We start from the raw sequence: 22,656 nt of genomic DNA on the forward strand, positions 1-22,656 counted from the left end.
GATTTTGCACACTTTGTGTGGACTTGGAGTTAACTTCAGAACAACTGTGCTGGAGCAACACAAGGAGTTTGGGGAGACAGTTGTGGGGGGACTGTTTCCTTGCACTGGTGTGGGCTGGGGCTGCTTGGCCAGGGAGCAGATCTGTGGGTTCCTGGTAGAATCATAGACTGGTCTGGGTTGGAAGGGACCCCAAGGATCACAGAGCTCCAACCCCCTGCCACAGGCAGGGACACCAACTTCCAGGCCTGGAGCTACACAAGGTTGCCCCATCCAACCTGGCCTTGATACAAATGGACATGAGGAGGAGTGTGCCCTGGCAGAGATGGAGGCCAGTGGATCCTACGTCCAGTTTTGGAACCCCAAATGCAGGAAATGTCCCAAATTGTTGAAACAAGTCCAGAGGAGGTTGTGAAGTAGGTCAAGAATGGCTGGAGGAAGGAGAATTTGTCCCACCGGGAGAAGAGGCAGCCTCAGGCACCTAACAGCAGCTGCCCCTTGCCTATAAGGGATGTATCAAGTGTGTGGAGCTGAGCTCTTTGCAGCAGTGTGTACTGGGAAGGTGAGAGGCAATGGGAATGAGTTGAAATGAGAACTTCAGACTGGATATAAGGAACAACTTTTTTTCCATGAGGACATCCAAGCAGGAAACAGAGACGTTGGAGAATATCCATCCTGGAAGGTGCAGAAGACATGATGAAGCTCTGAACAGCCTGGTCTGACTTTGCTTCTGGCCATGCTTTGAGCTGGGGCTTGGACTAGAAACCTCCTGAGCTCCCTTCCCACTTCATCCATCCCATGGAGACCGTAGGGATAGAAACCCCAACCAACAGATTCATGGACAAGGGGACAGCCTGTCTCTTGGCCAAAAGAAACATGTTCTTCAAGCTTATTAATGCACACCTTAGTAACTGGTGAAGAACTGAGAGGGTTTTTATGGGATAAGAGCCAGGTTTGGCATGATGGATGGCAGTTGCATGCAGACTTTGCTACCTGCTTGCCAGGGTGAAATGGCCAGTGACGTTTGGGCAGCCAAGCATTGCCCAGCTGGCAGACAGGAACCTCTCTATTATCTCTACTTGCTGGGGAATCATTTGGGAAATTGATGGGGTTTATTGGAAACATCCATTAGATGGCCACACCTATAAGCTCATCACAATTTCTGCAGGCAGTGATGAATTATGCCAGCTCTTAAATGCACTGCCCTGTAACGCTGAAGGAAATCAGAAGGGGGGAAGCAAACCTTTGGGCTCAGCCTTATTTAGCACCTTAAAAGAAACTCTGCCTGTTTGTATGACTTCATTACCCAATTAAGTGGAAGCTGAAATAGTTTCTGTGTGCTTTTGAAGGTCATTACTGATTCATCAAGATTCATTACTGCTGTGGTAATTATGAACATAAGGCACAAATACATTTTCCAAATGCCAGGACTTGCATGGATATATTAATACCATGCTGTGTGTCTGCTGGCTGGGTTTTGGGGAGAATTCTCCCTCCAAACCCTTATGAGGTTCCTCCTGGGGTGACAGAGGGAGGAGGTGGGAGAGATGGGTCACCTCAGAAGGGAGGAGGAGGCTGGTTAGGTTTCCTCTGTCTAGCAGGTCGGAAAGGGACCCATGGTGGTGCTCTTGGCATACTCAGCATTGTGCTTCTTTAGGCAGCAATATTTTTACCCCCAACATTTTGTACTTTGAGCAGGACAGGCATAGATTTATGTCCTGAGCATCTTCTAGAAACGGACCTGAAGTAATCCCATAGCAGCCTCCCCCCACCACATGGCCATAAAGTAGGTCACTGAATAGTGGAGAGGAAAACTCGAGTGCTGAATCTTTACCCTATAAAAGCCCCATCATCCATAAAGCCAGTCCTGGACACATGTTACTGAAGGATGGGATGGCTCTTCTCTGTGTGTCTGTGTGTATGGCATGGGGAATCTGAAGGCAGAAGGTGTTAAAACCACGAGGAAAAAAAAAATCCCAGTAAAATAGGAAAGGAGAAGGGAGAGGTGGGTCAGGAGAGTGGGACAAGCTTAGTAAGGGATCTTTTTCTCTGCCTTAAATATTGCATTCAAGGCAGGAAGAATAAGGCTTTAGGTGCTGTATGGTCTGTGCTGCTCAGCATGGGTGCAGTCAGGATGGGTACAGGAAGAGATGGAACATCTGTCGCTGTTGGGTTCCTCTCCTTTCATCTTGCCCTGGAGATGGTAGTGTGCACTGCAGCGAGCTGTGACTTCAGGGGGGATGTTTTACTTCAGTCTCTGGCTGCACTGCTCTGTGTCACTGCTAGAAGGGCTGGGTGGAGGGGGTGGCTGATACTCCTGGGCTGGAGATGGTGGTGACTCTTCCTAAATGAGTCCTTTCTGCTGTTTGAGTCCCACCCAGGGTGGGCATAATTAGATGTCCTGCGTGACACATCTGCCAACCACATTCTTCATCTCTGTGTGAACCTGAAGATGTGCTGAGCATGTCCCACCCCAGTTACCCTGGGGAACTTGGACTTTGGGCATGAACACAGGGCAGGCTGGTGGCCTCCAGGTCTCCTGTTGCACCTCTGAGGTTAGTCATATCAGTAGACTGATTTGGTTTTACATAGACCTTACCAGAGACAGGCAGAGAAATCACTGAAGAACTAGTGTATCAGAGGCTGTGTATCCTCCCTGCAGTATGCTAAGAGGGCTTCCCAGTTTAGCTAATCATGTCTCTATTAAATAATGAATTAATTAACACCCGGGCTGATGTGGTAGGACATTTGGCCTTGATCTGTGAAGTGTGTGTCCTCTGGTCATCTCGTTCCTCCTTTGATGATGCATAAAAGAGACCTTCATTTTACATCCAAATATTTATTAAAACCTCAGTCCTGCCTCCTTGCATAATGAAGACATGCTTTTTGTGTGGTAATTAGTGGTCCAATTAAGATATTTGTAAACCTTAAGCACTGGCCAGAGCAGAGTGATCATTCAGAGTGACCCAGAGACGTACCAGAACACAGACAGCTGCTTCCTTACTGCAGGGAATTGATTTGGGGAGCTGTTATCTCCAGAGTTTATCCCTGAAAGGAAAAGGGGAGCAGAAGGGACAGGTAACTGCTGGATTTTGTTAAAAAGCCTTTCTTGTCTAGTTCCTGGTTTAGTACTTCACGGGCAGAGATTTTTCTTCTGAACTCTACCCCTGGGAGCCACCGTCCCTTCCCATCACGCAGCTTGCACCATGCCTGGCCGAGCTGCCTGGCCTGCAGGGAGGAGGATGAGGATGAGTGATCTCTTGCTTGACAGCCCCTTCCCTCTCCAGCACCTGGTTCTCCTGGGAAATCTGATTTCTCTGGGATGTCTTCATCCACCTCGGATTACTCCAGCAGTGTTTCTGGGAGCGGACACCCTCGGCTACGTATTGCAGAGGCCCTGTATTTATTCTTCTCCTGAGGGCTGTGGAGCCAGCTCATCATCTCACATTGCATATGGCTCATGGAGCTCCTCAGCATGACTCCTGTGAGATCACTGAAAGCTAATTTGGCTAATTTGCCGCTGGCTGTGTGTGTTCTGGGTTTAAAATGTGCCTCCTCAGAGCCTGACTGCACAGGAAGGTGGGTTTTAAGGTACTGAAAGTATCTGGAGCTATTAAGATTCTGGAATTGTTTCGCTGCCTAAGCAGATCTTTTGTCCAAGCCCCCACCATAAAATCTGTGGTTGATGTCCGTGTCTTCCCTTGCCATTGGAGGTGATTGTGCCCAAGACAATGTGGGCTGCAGTGCTTTTTTCTTCTCACTCACAATGGTCAGGACAGCACATAAGGAACTGGAGCAATGAGACCAGAAAGCAACCCTGGAGGTAAGACGTGCCTTCCTTACCCATCACTCGATTTACCTTCCACATGAGTAACTAGATAGGTCCTCTTCCATGGTGACAGGAGGCCATGGGAAGGGTAGTCAATTCTCTTGACTTCAGCTGCATTTGTTATTGCTTGGCTGGATCAGCAGGTCTTCCCCAGGGCTCTTCTCCTCATCTCACCTCTGGAGACCCTTTCAGCATTTCTCCCTGGTATTCCCCACCACTTCTCCTAAAAGAAATGCACATTTAAGGGTATGCTGAGCAGTTTCCACCTCTGCTTACAAAGCTGTGTAGAGAACCTGAGTAATTATCACTTGCTGCCCTTCAAAGGCTGAAGGAGCTTGCTCAGGCATATTCTCTATAGCAGCCTGGCTTCCTATGCCACAGCTCAGTGCCCCTGTCTTTAAAAACCCTCCATCACAAAAGGACTATGAATCATGCACGGGGTCTAAAATGCATGTCTCTCACAGAGGGTGATTAATATCAGCGATTCAGGCCTTCAGATTCATAAATATATCACCTCTATCTCAGCCAGTACAGTGTGGGTTCTTCAGTGTTCCTTGCCCAGGCTGGTTTGAAATTACTTGATCAATGTGACTTCCAACACTTCTTCTGGAAGATTATCTCACAGTAATCTCCAGTACAGATTATTTCCTGATAACACATCTTAAACACCCCTTTGCTTTGCTTTATCCCATAATTACCAGTTATTACCATTACTCCATTTTAAGCAGCCTGATCACACTCTCTCACAGCTCCTCCTAGCCCACAGCCTTCCCATCACTGCTTAGACTGGTGTTGCTTCAGGGCCACGGCTTGCTTTGCATACAGAAGTGACAGTAGCCCCTACTCCTGCTGTGTCACCCATGATCCCTATTGAAGGGCTGAGGACTCTGCTGTCCTCCCAACAAGCCTACCATGGGGTCACCACGTCCTTCTCATGCTGGTTGTCTTCTGCCCCAAAGCATGATTTCTGTGTGGGCAGATTCTTCCTTCTGCTGTTGCCTCTCCAGCAATTAATTATCTGGAGGTGCCAGGTAGGTCCAGCAACTTGACCCACCAGGATTGTTCGAGGCCAGGTTGGCTGGGGCCCTGGGCAACCTTGTGTAGCTCCAGGCCTGGAGGTTGGTGTCGCTGCCTGTGGCAGGGGGTTGGAGCTCTGTGATCCTTGAGGTCCCTTCTGACCCAGACCAGTTTGTGATTCTATGATTCTTTGATTTCAAAAATCTACAACTAGTTTGTGCCCACCCATAATACACAGTGAACAAACACATCAGGCTCACACATCTTTCTTTTTTAGCTTTGAAACAGCTCCTTCAGTCCTGTCCCCATTCTCCTATAGACAAGGTGACCATGGATCAAAGGTCCCATGGAATTACCAGAGGAGATCAGATGGAAGAGTCTAGGCTGGTTTCCTATCTCCAGCAGCAGCAGACACATCTGCCTAGGGAGCAGTTTAACAAATCAAAAAGACAAGAGTAGAGTGATACCTCCTGCCATCTGACCTTCTGGTGAGTCAGCGACTTTCAGAGGCAAAGGTTGTCTCAGACCATTTTATTTAAGAGCCAGGAGTGGACATACATCAACTCTTATGTGTGTGGCACTGACATTCCAAAGGATAATAGTGTCTGTTGTTAAAGTGGGCGCTGCTTTAGTGCTCCGGAGGAGTTTGTTTTTCAAGGCATAACCCTCTGCTTTAGGAAACAGATTTAACTGCCTGCAGTAGTAACTTATTTTTTAAGCCATTTGCTACATGAATAAGGGAACGTTTGCTGTTTCAGACAGACCTATTCTGCAGAAGCAAGAGCAGAACTGGCCTTTATTTGCAGCAGGCCCTCTAGTTGATGCTACAGGAGATATGCTGAAGTGGAGAGGGAGGTGGGCGCATCTGACAGCACCCCGGCACAGCTAGCAGCACCCCAACACATCTGGCAGCACCCCAGCATAGCTGGCAAGGCTCTGCTCACCTGCTTGGCACTTGAGTTTGCTTGGCAAACCCCTCTCCTCTTGCCCCACTTGCTGTCACACCCGGGTTCATGCTCTTTTCCTTGCACACCCTTGTATGCTTGCTCGTGCACCTTTACTCATGCGCGTGAGCTCCCTTGCTCAGGCGTCTTTGCTTCTAGTAAACGAGTGGTAAGAGGAGAGGAAACCACCTAAAGATGTGCCGGGGAGGTTTGGGTTGGTTGCTTCAGGTTCAGAGTAGATATTAGAAAAAAGCCTGAAACAGGCTGCCCAGGGAGGGGGCTGAGTCCCCAGCCCTGGGTGTGTTTAACAGAGGGGAGATGAGGTGCTCAGGGATCTAGGTCAGCACAGGACAGGGATGGTTGGACTCGATGAGCTTAAAGGGCTTTTCCAGCCTTGTGTTTCTGTTAGGAAAAGTGCCTTCACCAAAAGGGTTGTTGAGAACTGGGACAGGCTGCCCAGTGAAGTGGTGGGGTCACCAACACTGGAGGGATTTAAAAGACTTTGATGGTAGATGGGTTAGTGGTGGAGTCTGCACTGCAAAGCTGGGGTGTAGCGAGGGAAGAAAAACTTTGAGCTGTTATTTCCCCCTCAGTTCTGCACCTCTCTCCCTGCCTCAGTCTTCCTGATTTCTCTGTGGGCATTGCATTGATTTGAGTTTCTTTTGTGGCTTTTTTTAGCTTTTCTGCTGATGAAAACAAAGCATACATGATGGGGCTGCCAGCGCCTGTCAGCTGGTGTGTCGCTATTCCCCACACCTTCTGATAGTTGTTGACCCTGTAGCTAATTTAAGCCAAATTTGACAGTGGAGTAGACATCCCAGAGATAAATAAGTACCTGCAAGTTTGTGAAAATAAATAGATGGGTACAAAAAGGGAAACCCAAGCAAAAGCCCTCCCTGAGATGTGTTGTCCTTCTCAGCCTGGAGAAGAGAAGGCTCCAGGGAGAGCTAATTGTAGCATCCCAATACTTCAAGGGGTACTACAGGAAACTGGGAGAGGGACTGGTCACCAGGGAGTGCAGGGACAGGACAAGGGGTGATGGCTTCAAGCTGACAGAGGGCAGGGTTAGGTGAGATCTTCAAAAGAAATTCTTTGCTTTGAGGCCCTGGCACAGGGTGCCCAGAGAGGCTGTGGAAGCTTCAACCCTGGAGGTGTTCAAGGCTGGGTTGGATGGGGCTTTGGGCAACCTGGTCTGGTGGGAGGTGTCCCTGCTCATGTCAGGGGGTTGGAACTAGATGACCTTTGAGGTGCCTTCCAACCCAAACCAGTCAGTGATTCTATGATTCCTAATCAGACCACGAAGACTGAAGATGGAGCTCAGGGGGGATCCATGGCCATAAGCACTGTGGTGGGGCAGAGAAGCGCTTTGGGGGACCTCACTGTCACACATGCTGTCAGTCGCATATGGCACAGGACAGCTGCAGCCAGGCTCTTTATTTATGGCATTGCCCATGAAGTGATTTGTTTTAACAGATGGCCTTGTCCCACCTCTCTCCTCCTCTGTTTCCAGTAACAAGAACATTAATAAATACAGTAAACCATAATAAGCTATTGGCTGGCTCACAGCATGACAGACACTGGTCGTGCTGCAAAATGCAGAGGAGAAGATGAGTCGGGGCATTTTAAGGTATCTCTCCATCTGGGGCACTGATAGAGCCTCTCTTATCAGCCTGCCTGCAGACCTCGTGGTCTGTGGTCCTTATCTTGGTGGTGAGTGGTTTTTGCAGTGCTGTTATCTTTGTTTTTTCAGAAGAAAACAAACTGAGGAGTTAGAGAGAGGGGAAGGGACTTGTGCAGAGTTACACAGGACCTCTTTGACATGTGTCTTTTTCTGGCTTTGTGCCCCAGAGATACACATCCTGTGCCATTCATGCTCCTTCTCAGATGCCCCCAGAAGCTACATTTGACCATGAGAAGCAGGTGCTGTTCTTTTCTAGCTTCTTCCTTAAGTGATTCCCAGTTTGCTCTGGCCTTTCCCCTGCCTTGTGGTCTGAGATGCTGTTTCTCAGAGCTGGAGCTCAGGGCTGGTGCCTCCTCCATTCCCACAGTGCAGCTGCATGGGCACTGAGTCTTCATTGGCCTCCAGTTGCACACACACATCTCTGCTCTCCTTCCTCTCTAGGTCCACCTCATGGATGCACTGCACTCATCTGTTTGCTCCTCCCACAACAACCTTAGTGAGGGAGTTTCTTAAACCAGCAGAATATTGTGGGTGTCTGGGGAACAGATCCTTGAGTCATTTGTATCCCATCCCTGGTTCAAACCCAGGGTGCTGTCCACGTATGAAGCTGGATTTCTTGCCTGCTCTCACCTTTTGTGTCACTAAATGCATTGTGGCTATAGGCAGCCTTTGCAGAGGACCACTCATGGTGCTCAAGGTGAGCCTTGCTCCTGGCTCAGTGCTTGAGATGAGAAGTTACAGCCCTCCCCTCAGTGAGATTTCTGTGGCTGGTGATTTCTGAGGCAAGGACAAGTGTGCTTTCCTAGTCCAGACTGGTTACTCTGGTGCTCTGGAAAGGATGGAGTCTGGAACAGGCTGCCAGCACTCTCTATCCAGAAATAGGTCTACATGGACAACAACCAAAGAGAAAATTCATGTCCTGGACCCATCTGGAGCGTGGGGCTACAAGCAGAGGTGCAGATAGAGCTGTGGGCTGGTACACAGATGATATCAGACCTTCAGCAGGTATCTTGTCAGAGGGCTGACCCCACAGTCTTTGCATCACGTTTTTTCTGGTCAGTGAATCCCTGGGACAGGAGAAGGTTGGGCTCCTCTGGGGCAGCTGGAGGGGCAGGGGGTGGGAGGAGAGCTAAGAGGGAGCCTGCAGCATCCGTACCAACTGGGACATGCTTTGATCAAAGCACGTTCAGAGCAGGGAGCAGATCTGCTGTGCACAGGGAAGCAGCCATGGTAAGTGGTTTTGTACTCATCCTGACAGAGCTGTGTCTTATTTGAACTAAGCTGAGGAGCCACAAGCCAGGTGAGCTGGAAGAAATGCTCAGAAGGCGGCTCCTGCCTTCCTGCAGGCAGTGCTTGGTGTGCTTCCAAACCTTTTTCCTTAAAATGTCTGTTCCTGCTTGGAAAAAAAATAGCTTGGTCAGTTTAGTCTGTGCTTTCAGAGAGGGTTGCCATGCTCACTTCAGCAGAGAAGGTGGAGGAGTCCCACCACAAGGACCTTTGGGCTTGTCCCTTGTTTCTCCAGTACCCTTTGCCCTCTGTAATTTTTTCTGTGAGCTCTGGTGATGCCCTGACAAGTCTGTGGTCGTGGCTTTGTACCACCCTCCCTCCCCAGGCACAGACCATCCTGTGTCCTGCAGCCCTTCCTCACCTGGGGCTTTTGGGCACCTCCCTGGGCTGGTTCTCCTGGGCTCCCTCCAAGGCATCCAGGGCTCCTGGGCACTGGCCTGTGCTGAGGAGCTGCCATGACCCACGCTGGATGTTTTATTAAGCAGTCTCTTCCTTTTTTCTTTTGTTCATTTTTGGGGGGGATTTTGTTTGGGTTTTTGTTAAGTATTAAATACTTTTTCCTCTCCTCTGCTGTGAAAAAGTTATTCCCACCTTTGCATGTCCCACCAGATTCAGAGGGAGCCACTAAAGCCTTCAGAACAGCTGGGAACAGCATTTTGGTACCTATGAAAGGTTTAAACTCTGATTCCCAGCAGCCTTGTCAGGTCCATAGACACGAGGTCGATCCCAGGGGAAAACTGGGACTGCTTCTCACTGGTCCAAGTCTGTTTGTGTCTCTGGAGGCCTGAAAATAGCCTTTAATTCCTTTTCCTCAAGACAGGAGCTCTGGTGCTGCCTGTATTTTGTCAGTCCTGGTGTTCTAGCAAAGCAGTTGGGGGCAAGGCAGCATGGAGAGCTGCTGCTCCTGGGAGGGGTGGCTTTTAAAGCAGAAAGCTTCTCTCCCCATGATCTAGGACAGGGGACACATGAGGGGAGCTGAGTTTTTGGAAGGCACAGAAGCAAAGAGAGGGTGAGAGGTGTTTCAAGCAGACTTTTCCATTCCATTTCTTCACCCAGCACGTGACAGCCTGTGCCCTCCCCTAGGCAAGGTCTGTGGCTCGACAGCACCATGAGTGATCTGGAGATCAGGAGCTTCAGAGACGGAGCTTTTGGTTGTGTCACACTCAGAGAGGAGTCAGGTTGGCTGGGGTCCCAGTATAGGTGCAATGAGACAGGAACCATAATTGGATGTGGCAAAACTGTTCTCATGAGGCTGGTGGAGCTTGTGGTGCTTTGTAATGGTGAACTGCTGGCACTTAAATGACTGAGGCAGGGGAGACACCTCTGATGGGACCGACGGAGGGAGCCCACTGGGATGCCCATCGTGCAGTGGGATGGGATGCTGGGGATGCCACAGTGTTTCTGTCCCATCGAACGCCTTGCAGCACAGCGTCTCTTCCCTGGTGAGCCAGCTCTCCCCCTTGCTGCAGAGGACTGGCGATTCAGAGGCTGATAGCTTGGAGAGGCCCTGGGGGAATGAGGAAGTCTCCATCTTGCAAGACTGTGGAGAGCAGGACAGATGGATCCTTGGGCATCACCAGCTCACCATGCGGCAGTGCCTGGTATTCCTGCTCCAAGGGGATGTCTAACTCCTGCCAGAAATGGTCATTCACATATTCCTTGTGGATTTTTAAAGGCAAATCTCTATGAAAAGATCCCACTTCCATCAACCTCCTGTGAGAGAGAGAGACACCAGCTGCATTTCAGTGTCAAGTCTTGAATTTCTGAGCTGATTTCTGAATTGGGATGACTCTTCCTCGTTGCACAGCCATTATGGGCTGGATAAAACCAGCAGCCAGCCTGTTACACAAAAGGGGCTTCAGTGCCAAACACTCCCATAAGGGAACACCATAACTTGCAGTGATGAGGTGTTACCTGCAGCCTGTGGTCCGAACACACCGACGTACCAGCGTATCGGCACGTCAGAGACACACGGGGAGGCAAGTGAGTGTCAGAGCTGGGGCTGTTAAGTCTTATTTTAACCTCTTGAAGGAGCTGAGCACCTTGTCTCACAAGTGTAGCAGCACTGCACAGTCTCCCAATATACATATAGGCCCTGTGCATTGATGTATCCATTAGTTCTTTGTCTGTAGTTAGAGTTGTACAAGTAAGAAAGCTGGGTGATGTCTCCACAGTGCTAATTGTTGAACTGTCTCTTTTTCTCCTTTGAAGTCCCACCTAATTTGACTGTTCCTCAAGAGAAGTCACCGCTGGTGACCCGGGAAGGGGACACGATCGAGCTGCAGTGCCAGGTGACAGGGAAGCCCAAGCCCATCATCCTCTGGTCCCGAGCGGACAAGGAGGTGGCGATGCCGGACGGAGCGATGCAGACAGAGAGCTACGATGGGATCCTGAGGATAGTGAACGTCTCCAGGGAGATGACAGGAACCTACAGGTGCCAGACCAGCCAGTACAACGGGTTTAATGTGAAACCCAGAGAAGCTTTGGTGCAGCTCATTGTACAGTGTAAGTAGACCCTTATTTTCTTTCCCTGTGGCTTTAACAATGAAAAGAAGTTGATTTATTTCTCCTTTAAATACACAGCAGCAGGAGTCTTGGGGTCGTTGTGTTTTTGATGCTGTGGTGTTTGGCTCTGTAGTTCCCAGAATCCATGATTTTAATGTAAATACAGGAGTAGAAATGACATCAGAGTTCTGTTTGTGTTTAAAAATAACATATAGAGAGAATATAAATGGTATATTTAAAATAATATATTTACTTGCTATATATTTTTAAATATATTTAATATATTTTATATATGAATAAGGTCACATGAATTAGTGACACCATTAATAATAATCACGTGGATTAGTGACACCAAGAGCCTCCTGAGAGTCAAGGCTGCAGGCAAGCTGGAGCCTTCTCACCTGGCCTTCTCCCTGTTGTGGGCTCATCTGCATCAGGGCTGGCTTCGTCCTGCCTGCACTGGTGTACTGGGAGCAGTGGTGGCTTTGGCTCTGTGTCTAGTGACTGCAGATAAGGGCTTGGATCTTAGATCGTCCTCTGGAGAGGTCTGTCTATCCCTATAGAGCATAGAAAGATGATGGGTGGGATTGGTCTCCTACTGACAGCAGTTTTAAACCCTAATATATTAAAATGTATTTTTAATGTATTAAAATATATTTGAGGCAACATATAATGAGGCAATCATCCTTTTCCCAGTGCCTACCTTCAAATGTCTTGACAGGGGAACAAGCACACGAGACAGGAGTTACTGTTACTGTAAATGCAGATCTGATGCTGATCTCATTTGTTGATCCCCTGTAAAACAAGAAGGAAAAAAAAAACAATGAGAGGGAGCTGTTCCATCCCAGCAGCTCTGCATGCAGACCTGTGTGGTCTGCTTGGGCTCTGGATGTGAACTGTCAGACTGGGAAGGAAAGCATAAGGGGAGATCAGTTCTTTTGGAAACACTCAGCATTTATTACTGGAAAAGGCAAAGTCTGGTTGGGTTTATTGGAAATAAGGAGCCATTCTTTCTTGTCATGTATCTGAGAAGGATTCACTGGGTGGCTTTCCTGGATGGTCGTACAGTTGGTACTTATTTTCACTCTTTCATGAAGTGGCTTCTGCTGCCCTCATTTATCCTGGCCTCAGATGCCCAAATATTGTGGCAGATTTTCTTTTGAACAGCGTTCTGTGCTCAGCACAACTGACCTCTTTTGGGGCCTCCAGGGATAAGATGCTGCAGTATACATAGTTATTAGTAATAATCAACTGATTTGTTTTTTCCAAGGTCTGTTGTATAACAAATTATTCATGCACTTGATTACATGTTGTGGGATCTGCAGCGCTTTCATCAGAGCTATTTACTGGTGTGCTGGCACAGCTTTTTATCAAAGCAAGCTTCTGTCCCAGCCAGCAGTCACGTGGATTAGTGACACCAAGAGCCTCCTGAGAGTCAAGGCTGCAGGCAAGCTGGAGCCTTCTCACCTGGCCTTCTCCCCATTGTGGGCTCATCTGCATCGGGGCTGGCTTCATCCTACCTGCACTGGTGTACTGGGAGCAGTGGTGGCTTTGGCTCTGTGTCTAGTGACTGCTGATAAGGGCTTGGATCTTAGATCGTCCTCTGGAGAGGTCTGTCTATCCCTGTAGTGCATAGAAAGATGATGGGTGGGATTGGTCTCCTACTGGCAAGTTTGAAAGCGTGAGGATTGCAGTACTGGAGTTCCAGTATGACCAGGCTGGACCAGCCTGCATGAGCTGCCTTAATCTGAGGCTGTGACAGCACCCGGGAGCCCTCACTGACATGACAGGTTTTACTCCTGTCACTGTTTCTAGGATCATAGTTGTTGTGATGAAGGCTTTTGTGGTCATCAGGACTGAGACTCCTCCTGATGACACAGCTTCTCTTTCAGATCTCTTGTAACAAGCCGTCATCATTAGAGGTGTTTCATTTTAGCTGCCTGGAAAAGGTGATTTATAGAAGGTAAACATCATGAACAGGTAGAAGATAAAATGGACATGCCACTGGAACATGGCTTGTTGCCAGGGCTGATGGAGCTGGTGGTACTGTGTCCTTGCAGCATGAGTGAGAGAGGAGGGCTTGGTGCTGGGAGAAGTTGAGAGAGCAGCAGCACAAAACCATTGCAGGGCTTTTCAGGTGCTGCAGTTTATCAGGAGTATGCACAGGGGCTGGATGGGGTGAATTTTGGCTGCCCAGCTTTGCTGGGATGTGTCTTTGCCATCTGTTGCAAACACTAAACCCACGAGATTACTGAGCATGGTGGCACAAATGGTTGGACAAAACCAGGGTTGTGAAAACTTGCTGTGATGCTCGCCAGCCCGTTGGTGTTGGGCCTTGTAAGGGGGTGGCAGCAGCGTGGCTCATGGTTGTGACTCAGTCTAGTTCCTCAGAGAGCAACAGTGATGGGTGAGAAAAGTGATAATGTGCAAGATTCTTGGGTAGATTGGCCTAACGATTGGCCGTGTGGTGCTGCAGCCCTTGATGGAGAGGAAGCATAAAAAACTCAGTAAGAGGTGATTGACAGAGTCCCCTGTGGATCTGTACAAACACTGGGACAGTGGCCCTTCCTCCATCGTGGCTTCTGTCCCCTCTTCTGCCACTGATTTGATGTGAGAACTAGAAAAGGTTTTGTTTTCTGGCCACCCAGAACCTCCCTCTTAGTGAGGTAGTTTCTGTTTTCTCTCTGTTGGTGTGCTTCATCTCCTCCAGAAGTCCAGGCAGAGTCAAGCATGGCCAGTGCAACATCCTGGCTTGGGTTGGTTGCAGTGATGTGTGGATGATGGAGGCTGCTTCAAGCCACTCAGTTCATGTACACATACACGTGGGGAGGGTGTTGGTGATAAAGCAAGATCTTCATCAGGAAAGCTCTGGATAAATCCACTGCAGCACTTACAAGCACCAAACCCACAAAGTCATGGCCAAGGCAAGCTGGCCATCCCATTCCCAGTGCCAAGACTTTCTTATCTCAGTCCTTGCTGTGAAGGAGCTCTGTTTCATGTGTTTTCAGGTAATGAAAATAATTCCCAGCTTTGCTTGCCCTTTTTCATTCCTCCCAGTCCTCAGCAGCTGAATTCACTGGGGAACAGTGGAAGAACAAGAAGCACTCTTGACACAGCTCTGTCTAACAGCTGTGATGTGTCCCACATTTTGCCCTGGAAGACTTTATTTCAAGTCTTTGAAAGTCATAGGGACTCTTCTGTTATCCAGTGAGCTCAGCATCATTTATCCTGGTCCCTGTTCCAAAGCTTTTAGCCAGATGCTGATACTTTCTCCAGCAGGGAGCTGTCGAGCTTTAGCCCCAGCTGGGAAGTGGGCACCATGCAGCTCCTCACTCACCATCCTCCCCGTGGAGGAGGAGGACTGTTTAACAGGACAGCAAAGGAAGATACTAATAATAACAAAACCCATAATAATAAACAACAATAATTGCAAAAATGCAATTGCTCCTCACCTGTGAAACCCCCAGGATGCCCAGTCTGTCTCTGAGCAGCGATCCCACCTCCCAGTTAGCATCCCCAGTTACACCCAGAGCACGATGCTCTGTGGGGTGGAACGTCCCTCTGCCCAGCCTGGGGCAGCTGTTCTTGCTCTGCTCTCCTGCTTCTTCTGCACCTGGCAGGGCCTGGGAAGCTGAGAAGTCCTTGGCTTGGTGCAGACACTGCAGCCACCCACCAAGAGTTGAAAACATCAGGGTGTTCTCATCATTATCCTCACACCAAATCCAAACCACAGCACGGTACCAGCTCTTCAAAACTCTGCCCCAGCTGAAGCCAGGACAGTCCCAAAGTCAGGACAGCAGGTGATCCTGCATTTCGTGTTAGAGGAACAGATGGTTGAGTCTGGGTCATGGGGAATGTTTCCCAGGATGTGGATGAGGACTTCATGGAATCACAGAACCCCAGACTGGGGTGGGTGGGAAGGGCTCTCAGAGCCCCCCCAGTACCCTCCCTCCATGGGCAGGGACACCTCCCCCCAGCCCAAGGTGCCCCAAGCCCCATCCAACCCGGCCTTGAGCCCTGCCAGGGATCAGCCCCAGCTTCTCTGGGCACCATGTGCCAGGGCCTCCCCCTTCCCCAGGAAGGATTTCTGCCTCCCAGCCCCTCTCCATCCCCCTCCTGCAGCTGAAGGCCGTTCCCCTGGGCCTGGCCCTCCCTGCCCTGGGCACCAGCCCCTCTCCATCTCTCCTGGAACCCTTCGAGGGATGGGAAGATGCTCAGAGCTCTCCCCAGAAGCAACTTCTCTTCTCCAGGCTGAGCCAGTCCAGCTCTTCCAGCCTGGCTCCAGCCCTCCCATCATCTCTGTGGCTCCTTGGGACTTGCTCCAACAGCTCCGTGTCCTCCTTGTTCTGGGAAGCCCTGAGCTTCCCACCAGCTTCACTTCTTCAGGACCTGAACTGGTCCTTGGATGACCCAGTGGATAACTCCTACTGACCTCCAGAGGCATCAGGTCTCTGGTGGCTGCATCGCTTGGCTTGCCATCATTCCACAGGATTTGACTGGAGGACCCAAGCTCTGGGTTTGTGTATTTTCAGTGCCACTTTAGATGCAGCAGTTCACGTTCTGAAGGACACAAGAGACACAACTTGAGTGTGGTTATAATAACCAGGAATATAGCAGGTATTTACAGGAGATTTTCTTTTAATCCTTTCTTCTTTACATTTCCACTCACTTGATTCCCATCCTGGCAAGTGACAATTTGGAGATGAAGGGGCAAAGCAGGTGTTACGTAATGGTTTGAGTATTCTTCTTCTGGAAGAAAAGCACGAGTGTTCACATTGACCTCAGCATCACTTCCATAACTGGCATGGCATTTATTCAGTTGTCATCAAAATCAGTTCTTTGCAGGGGTTTTAAAATATTTATTTTAGATGCTTCTATCAGATCTGAACAGGGAAAGGTGTGTGGTGAAACCCTTTTCCTTCTGTCACTGGTTTCACTTTTTATATGGTGTGGGAGCAGATGTGTTTGTGGATGTTGGTAGGTGGGTCTGTTCCCATTCCTGGGGTGTCAGAAGTTTCTCCTTGTGGGATTGGGACTTTGTCTCATCAAAGTCATGTACATCTCAAGGGTGGGACACAGGGGGACATGGGCAGCCTCTTCTCAGTGTCTGTGGGGACAGGACAAGGGGCGATGGGCTCAAGTTGGAGCACAGGGAGTTCCCCCCCAATGTGGGGAAGAACTTCTTCCCAGTGAGGGTGAGGGAGCCCTGGGACAGGCTGCCCAGGGGGTGTGGAGTCTCCTTCTCTGGAGAGATTCCAGCCCCGTCTGGACACCGCCCTGTGTGCCCTGTCCTAGGGACCCTGCTTTGGCAGGGGGTTGGACCCCATGGGCTCTGGAGGTCCCTTCCAACCACTCAGGTTCTGTGATTCTGTGTACAGCTCTGTTTTGCTCCACAGGGCAAACTGTTCAGTGTTCGAGGTAACACCATGAAGAGAATTTAAGGAGAAATTCAATGATAAACGGTGTTTTGTTTTGCTTTTTTAATTTGACACACTCTGGGTTCATTGGAGCACTTCTAACAGCTTTGCTTTTCCTCCCCTGTTTTCCTCTGCCATCCCTTTAACTCCAGGCTCAGTGATGTTGGGATCCCAGGCTGTGATTTCCCCAGAAAACCAGCTCATTTCTCTGCTTTTTCGTAGTCGTGGTTTAAAACTTCTGATTTTTCTAGTAATTCCAATAGGAAAATTAAAATGCATCCTGGGAACCCAAAAGTGAAGGAAGAGTCGCCTCTTGTAGCCCAGGTCTGTTGAGCAAGACGTGGTCCATGTGCTCTTCCATCCCCTTTGAGTCCTCTCAGTCCTTGTCACATCCTTAAGTGCCTCTTCAGGAGTAAAATACGACAAAGATGATACTTGCTCTGAGGACTAATTGAGTAGGTCTCAGAGAGGAATTTAAGGGAATATTTTAACTGTCTGGAAGTTAGGAACCTGTGCTCCCTGCATGGCTCTGGAGAGCTCAGTGTCCACAGAAGGGAGCAGAGCCGGTCCTAAGGAACGTGTCCAGGATGTTTTTTTCTTTGTCCCCTGTCAGCATCTGTAAATAGAGACAACAGTTCCTACCAGGGAGGATTTGGAGATGGGATTCAGAGGATGCTGTAGTAATGAAAGCTGTGCAATGTTTGATTTGATCAATAAACCTCATATCCTTTGTTTATTGCTATTATTATCCTGTGGTGTTTCTGCTCAGGTCTGGTGGCACTCATCACAAGCCATGGGCTTTGCTGACTTTGGTCTTTATTGTTTGGTAGATGTTGTGAGCACCACTGGCTCTTCTCAGATCAGTTAGGATCATGGGAGTACAGCACCAGCAGCTAAAGACCTTTGGTGGGATTTGGTTGTTATCATAGTGTCCATCTCCTGTGGAGACTGGATGAGACTTCTGGGGGAAAATCATGAATGAAAGACCACTCTGTAAAGTCCTTGAGCTCATTTATCACTGCTCTTTGCCTTTCCCCATAGATTAAGAGAAGGAGGAAGGTAGAGTCATGATGCTAGGGACAGAGTTGAGGTTGGTCTGTCATCATACCTAACTCATCTACAAAGCCTGGTCTGTGAAGTCCTGCTGGTGTGGGTTCCCCAGGAGCCACGCAAGCAGAGGAAGCATTCAGAGAGCAGAGGTTTTCCCAGGACCTGTGGATGTTGTCTTGGTGTCTCTGCCCTGGAGAGGAGCAGGTAGCACTGAACATCCCAGTTTGCTGTGCTCCAGCTCCTCCGTGCCCACCTTTGCCAGGAATTTCACTTCCTTCCATGCCTTGGAGAGCATTTGGTGTGGGGAAGGCCATTAGCTGTGTCCAGGAGGATCACCTCAGCAGGTTTTCATGACATGAGCTAAATCAGCCTCAAGAGCAGCAGTGCCAGCATTTAACTAGTTCATGTGGATTGCTGTGTGCCTGTGGGTGGGAGAGGGATGCTAACCAGGCAGAGGATGTGTGTATGGCTCTTCAGAGAGCTGTGCTGGCTGAGGGTGACTTTGGATGCTGGCACAACAGCAATGGTGTTTTGGTGCTGCTGGTTTTGGTTTCTCCCAAACCTGGTGCTCAATGGGGAAAGATGCTGGTCTGGACAAAGCCCCAACTCCTGCTGAAGCTTGTGCCTGCCTTTGGGGGACCCATCACCTGTTCCCAAGGGCATGGAGTGATAGGACGAGGGGGGATGTTTTTAAACTAGAAAAGGGAGATTTAGGTTGGACATTAGGAAAAAGTTCTTCCCTCTGAGGGTGGTGGGTCACTGGCACAGGGTGCCCAGAGAGGTGGTGGAGGCCCCATCCCTGGAGACACCCAAGGTCAGGCTGGATGGGCCTCTGAGCGACCTGCTCTAGTGAAGATGTCCCTGCTCACTGCAGGGTGGGACTGGATGGGCTTTGAAGGTCCCTTCCCACCTAATACATTCTATGATCAGAGTTCCCACCATCCACAAAACCTTCCAGCTGTGTGCCAGGGAAGGTCTCTAGGACATGGTTCTTTACTCTGAGTTGATGGCATCCAAAAGGGGAAGGGCTCTTCTGGGCACATACTCCTGGAGGTGGCTGGTCCCAGCTCAGCTTGAGGAGCAGAAACAGAAGCAGAAAAGGGGAGCTGTGTGCAGTGAGAGCTCTCAGAGCCATTGTGTGCAGATTCTGATAAATAAAAGTTCAACCAAGCAAACACCTGCTGTTCGCAGGCGGCGCGCGAGCCGGTAATGATTTAAACGCCCCACTTTTACTGCTGGAAGGGAATGCTCAGGAAATAAAACCGCCATCAGGTACAATATCATCACATGTTTACATCGTGTACCTTATCAAGGGCTGATAGCAGGAAGGACAGAACCATTTCTCACAGCAGACGTTGCTGCCTGAGCGTTTGGACTTGGCTTTTATCTGCTCCACTTTCGCTTTGGCGCCACATAAAATATTGGTCAGGATATAAACTGGTTTCCAAATGTGTCGCTCTCCAAGTACTTGTAAAGCCTCTTAAAACATCAAAGATATTTCATGGTGACCTGGTTGGCAGAGCGGTTGGCCACACTGTGGTACTCTGAATTCTCCTTTCAAGGGGGAGTTCCAGGTTTTGCCCATCATTCCTGCTCAGTAATAAATCCTGAGCAGCTAATGGAATCACACTGACGGGGAACATTCTTCAGGGATTATATTTGAAATGGAACAGAGCTAATTAGTAAGAAATACGAGGCTGAATTATGATCTCAGGTGCATCGTTGCAAATCTAGAGTGTATCTGTGGGGCATAAATTAGTTGCTCAGGTTTTACATCGGCAGGAGAGGGATCAGAATTGGGCCTGCTCTGCTCTTGCTTTGCTTTGCTTTGCTTCACTTCGTTTCCCTTTGCTTTGCTTCCCTTTGCTTCCCTTCGCTTGTAGATGTTATTTGCAGTGGAGGATGGGGAGAAATAATCTGCAGACAGGCAATTTGGCAGCTCAGAAAACTGCCATATCTGTTCCGGGACTGTAAATATGGGCCTGATGAAATATTGATGTGTAAATATTATATATTATACTAATAATGAAATTAAAAGTGGTTGGAAAAGACATTCAATGTTCTCCATCCAGCATAGAATCAGAATTGGTGAGTTTAAGTTTAGGGCTGAAATTATGAGGAATGTTTTTAACAGGTAGGGTGGCTACGTAATGCATTGGGAGGCCTACACGCTGGGAGCCTGTGGATGGGCCTGATGGACAAAGCTGTGTGAGGAGTGGGGATGGCCAGGAAGGGGGACAGGGGTGGGGAACACCACTCTGGTTTGGAGATGTTCCCAGTGAGAAGCCCTGGGGTTCTCAGGGTCTTGACTAAGCTCAAGACTTTGATTCTTTCACTCCAAGTTCTCCACTTGTATTGCTGGAGAGAGCAAGGCAAGTTCATAGAATCGTAGAATCAGAATGGTTTGGGTTGGAAGGGACGTTACAGATCATCAAATCCCAAACCCTGCCCTGGGCAGGGACACCTCTCACCAAGCTGCTCCATGCCCCATCCAACCCAGCCTGGAACACCTCCAGGGATGGGGCCTCCATCACCTCCCTGGGCACCCTGTGCCAGGGCCTCACCACCCTCTGAGGGAAGAATTTCTTCCTAACATCCAACCTAAATCTAATCCCTTCCAATTTAAACCATTCTCCCTCATCCTATCACTCCATGTCCTACTAAAAAAATCCCCCCACAGCTTCCTTGTAGCCTCTTCAGGGACTGGAAGGGGCTATAAGGTCTCCCCAGAGCCTTCTCTTCTCCTGTCTGAACCAACCCAACTCTCTCAGTCTGGCTTCATAGTTAATGATATTGTTTTGTGAGCAGGGATGTGAAGGGCAAGGGAAACTCCCAGAGAGTGAAACCTGAAACCTTCGAGGTTCTCAAATCTGCCTATAAAATGTTAAGTAGGAAAATGTATTGAGAAGGGAATAGGCAGTGAATTTCCTTAAGAAAGGAGAGTTACTGACTGTGGGCAATGCCTTTAATTTTTAAATAATTGTTAGAATCTGTTCTTAAACAGGTTGACGTGATCAAGGGAATCAGCATCTTACAGTTTACATTCATGCTGCTTACATGACAGTGAGACCTTGTTTTTCCCCCTTATGGGTAAAGGTTTGAGTGGAAGAAGTTGATTAGGATTCAGGACGAGTGTTCTATAGCCCAACACGTTCCCAGAATCTTTGGTTTATTACTTTCTGAACAACTTCCTTCTCTGTAGAGAGGATTTGGTTTTGATTTAGGCAGGCTGTGATGGGAGAGGGGGCTAGAACTGGGCTTGCTGCTTTTATATTTCTAGGCCATTTTTCATGTCTTTTTGGACTATGGGAATGAATGTCTTTAACAACTCTCCAGCTCCAAAGTACACGTTGCTCCCATTTGCCTTATTCTGAAGTTGCTTATTTGGAAGTGGCTTTCTCCATCCTGGTGAGTTGTGCTGGAGGAACACCACATCCCAGGGTTGCAGAATTTTCCCAGGGTTGCTGAGATAGATGCTGTCTCCCTAAGCCTAGAGATGCTGGTACCACCACCCTTGTGTTTAACCCATGGGCAGATTTCCCAGCTCCTCACTTCTTTGCCTAGAAATTTTCCAGCAAACTCTTAGTGCTTTTATGCAAAACAACAGGCAAAATACCTTCCATAAAATCTTCAGTGAGAGATGATGAGAGAACAAATTCAGCATAGGGCATAAGCAATTATGGCTTTGTATGTGATTTATCTGAATGGACCGCGGGAGGGAAAATATATGGAAATAATTAATGGCTTGATCAGGAAAGCAAAATACTAGGAGCTTTTTGACATTTAGCAAGGTCAAAGGCAATGTGTGTCAGTGACCTGGAGAGGTAATGAATATGCAAATACGGGCAACATGGAAAATTGTAAATGAGGATGAGATCATTTGAATTTTTTTCCTTATTTAATATTAAATCTGCAGTGGCTGAGAGAACCTCCTGAGATGTATCTTTTTCAAGTTAGAAATTCCAAAAGATGGCACAGCAGAGAGTACCCCAGAACCTGAAGCATAAACACTCATGTTGGATAAAACTGAATTATTCATAGAGGTTTCTTTTTGACCATTGGTCATGTAGAAGATAGCCTTACACCACAGCAGTGGCTGAGGGCAAGACCAAAGACAGTCATCTAGACAAAGAAGCTTTTTGGTGGTTTATTTTAAGTGAGAAGGAGCTGAGGAACAGGAGTAGATCTGAATGTTGCATGGCCATATTTAAAATATGGGGAATCAGAACAGGGTGTGTCTGAATGCTCTGCTTCTCCTGGAGATAGCATCCAGGATCTGAGTAGATGAACTGATGCTGTTGGGAGAATGGCATTTTTTAATCCATCAGTATTTCTTTCGGGTTTGTTCACAGGGACTGGCACCCTCCTAACCATGGTAGCTGTTTGCTGACACCCTATGGGTACTTCCAGCTGGTTTGTGTTAGCTAGGCTACCCCCTGACAGGCAAGGGAGGGTCAGCATGAAGCCGACAGCACCTGTTCTCTATTAAAGACCTTCAGTGCCAATAAATGGTGGGCTGAAAGGTGGTGAGGTTTGGCTGATGTGAGATTGTCCTCCCCAGAGCACGTGGATGCTCTGATCCTAAATGCCACCAAGGTGGGCAGGAAGCCACCAGCATAAGTGACACTCTCTGGGGGTCAGGAGGGTCTTACACACACACCTCTCCCTTCTTGTACACTGAGGTGAGTGGCTTTCCTGAGATGTTTCACCCTGCTTCTTCCCAGTGTGGCTTTTGGTATTGGATAAAGGCTCGTTGGATGGAGCCTTTCCTGATGCTTTTAGTGCAGGTGGGTGGAAAGGCTGTGGAAATCCATGAGAAATAGGATGGAGCCAGCAGCAGGGCAGCTGTCTGTGCAGCCTGTTAAATAAACTCCCTGGCCTTTATGTGGCTTTGGTAGCCCTGAAGGTCTGGGGCACCCAGGGACATCC

At 48.7% G+C, this 22,656-nt stretch overlaps 1 protein-coding gene across 2 annotated transcripts in view; it reads left to right on the plus strand.

The window, feature by feature from the left end:
• The window catches only part of MDGA2 (MAM domain containing glycosylphosphatidylinositol anchor 2), a gene marked incomplete at both ends in the record, with an annotated part of 321,167 nt that overhangs the window by 197,169 nt on the left and 101,342 nt on the right, over nt 1-22,656 (plus strand). For both annotated transcript variants that reach the window (XM_084270655.1, XM_084270656.1), the window contains one exon: nt 10,967-11,260. In XM_084270655.1, coding sequence (XP_084126781.1) covers nt 10,967-11,260 — 294 coding nt within the window. The remainder of the gene's footprint in view (nt 1-10,966; nt 11,261-22,656) is intronic.

The sequence above is a fragment of the Gallinula chloropus genome (genome assembly GCF_964237585.1).
Source record: "Gallinula chloropus genome assembly, chromosome: 14".
NCBI lineage: Eukaryota > Metazoa > Chordata > Aves > Gruiformes > Rallidae > Gallinula > Gallinula chloropus.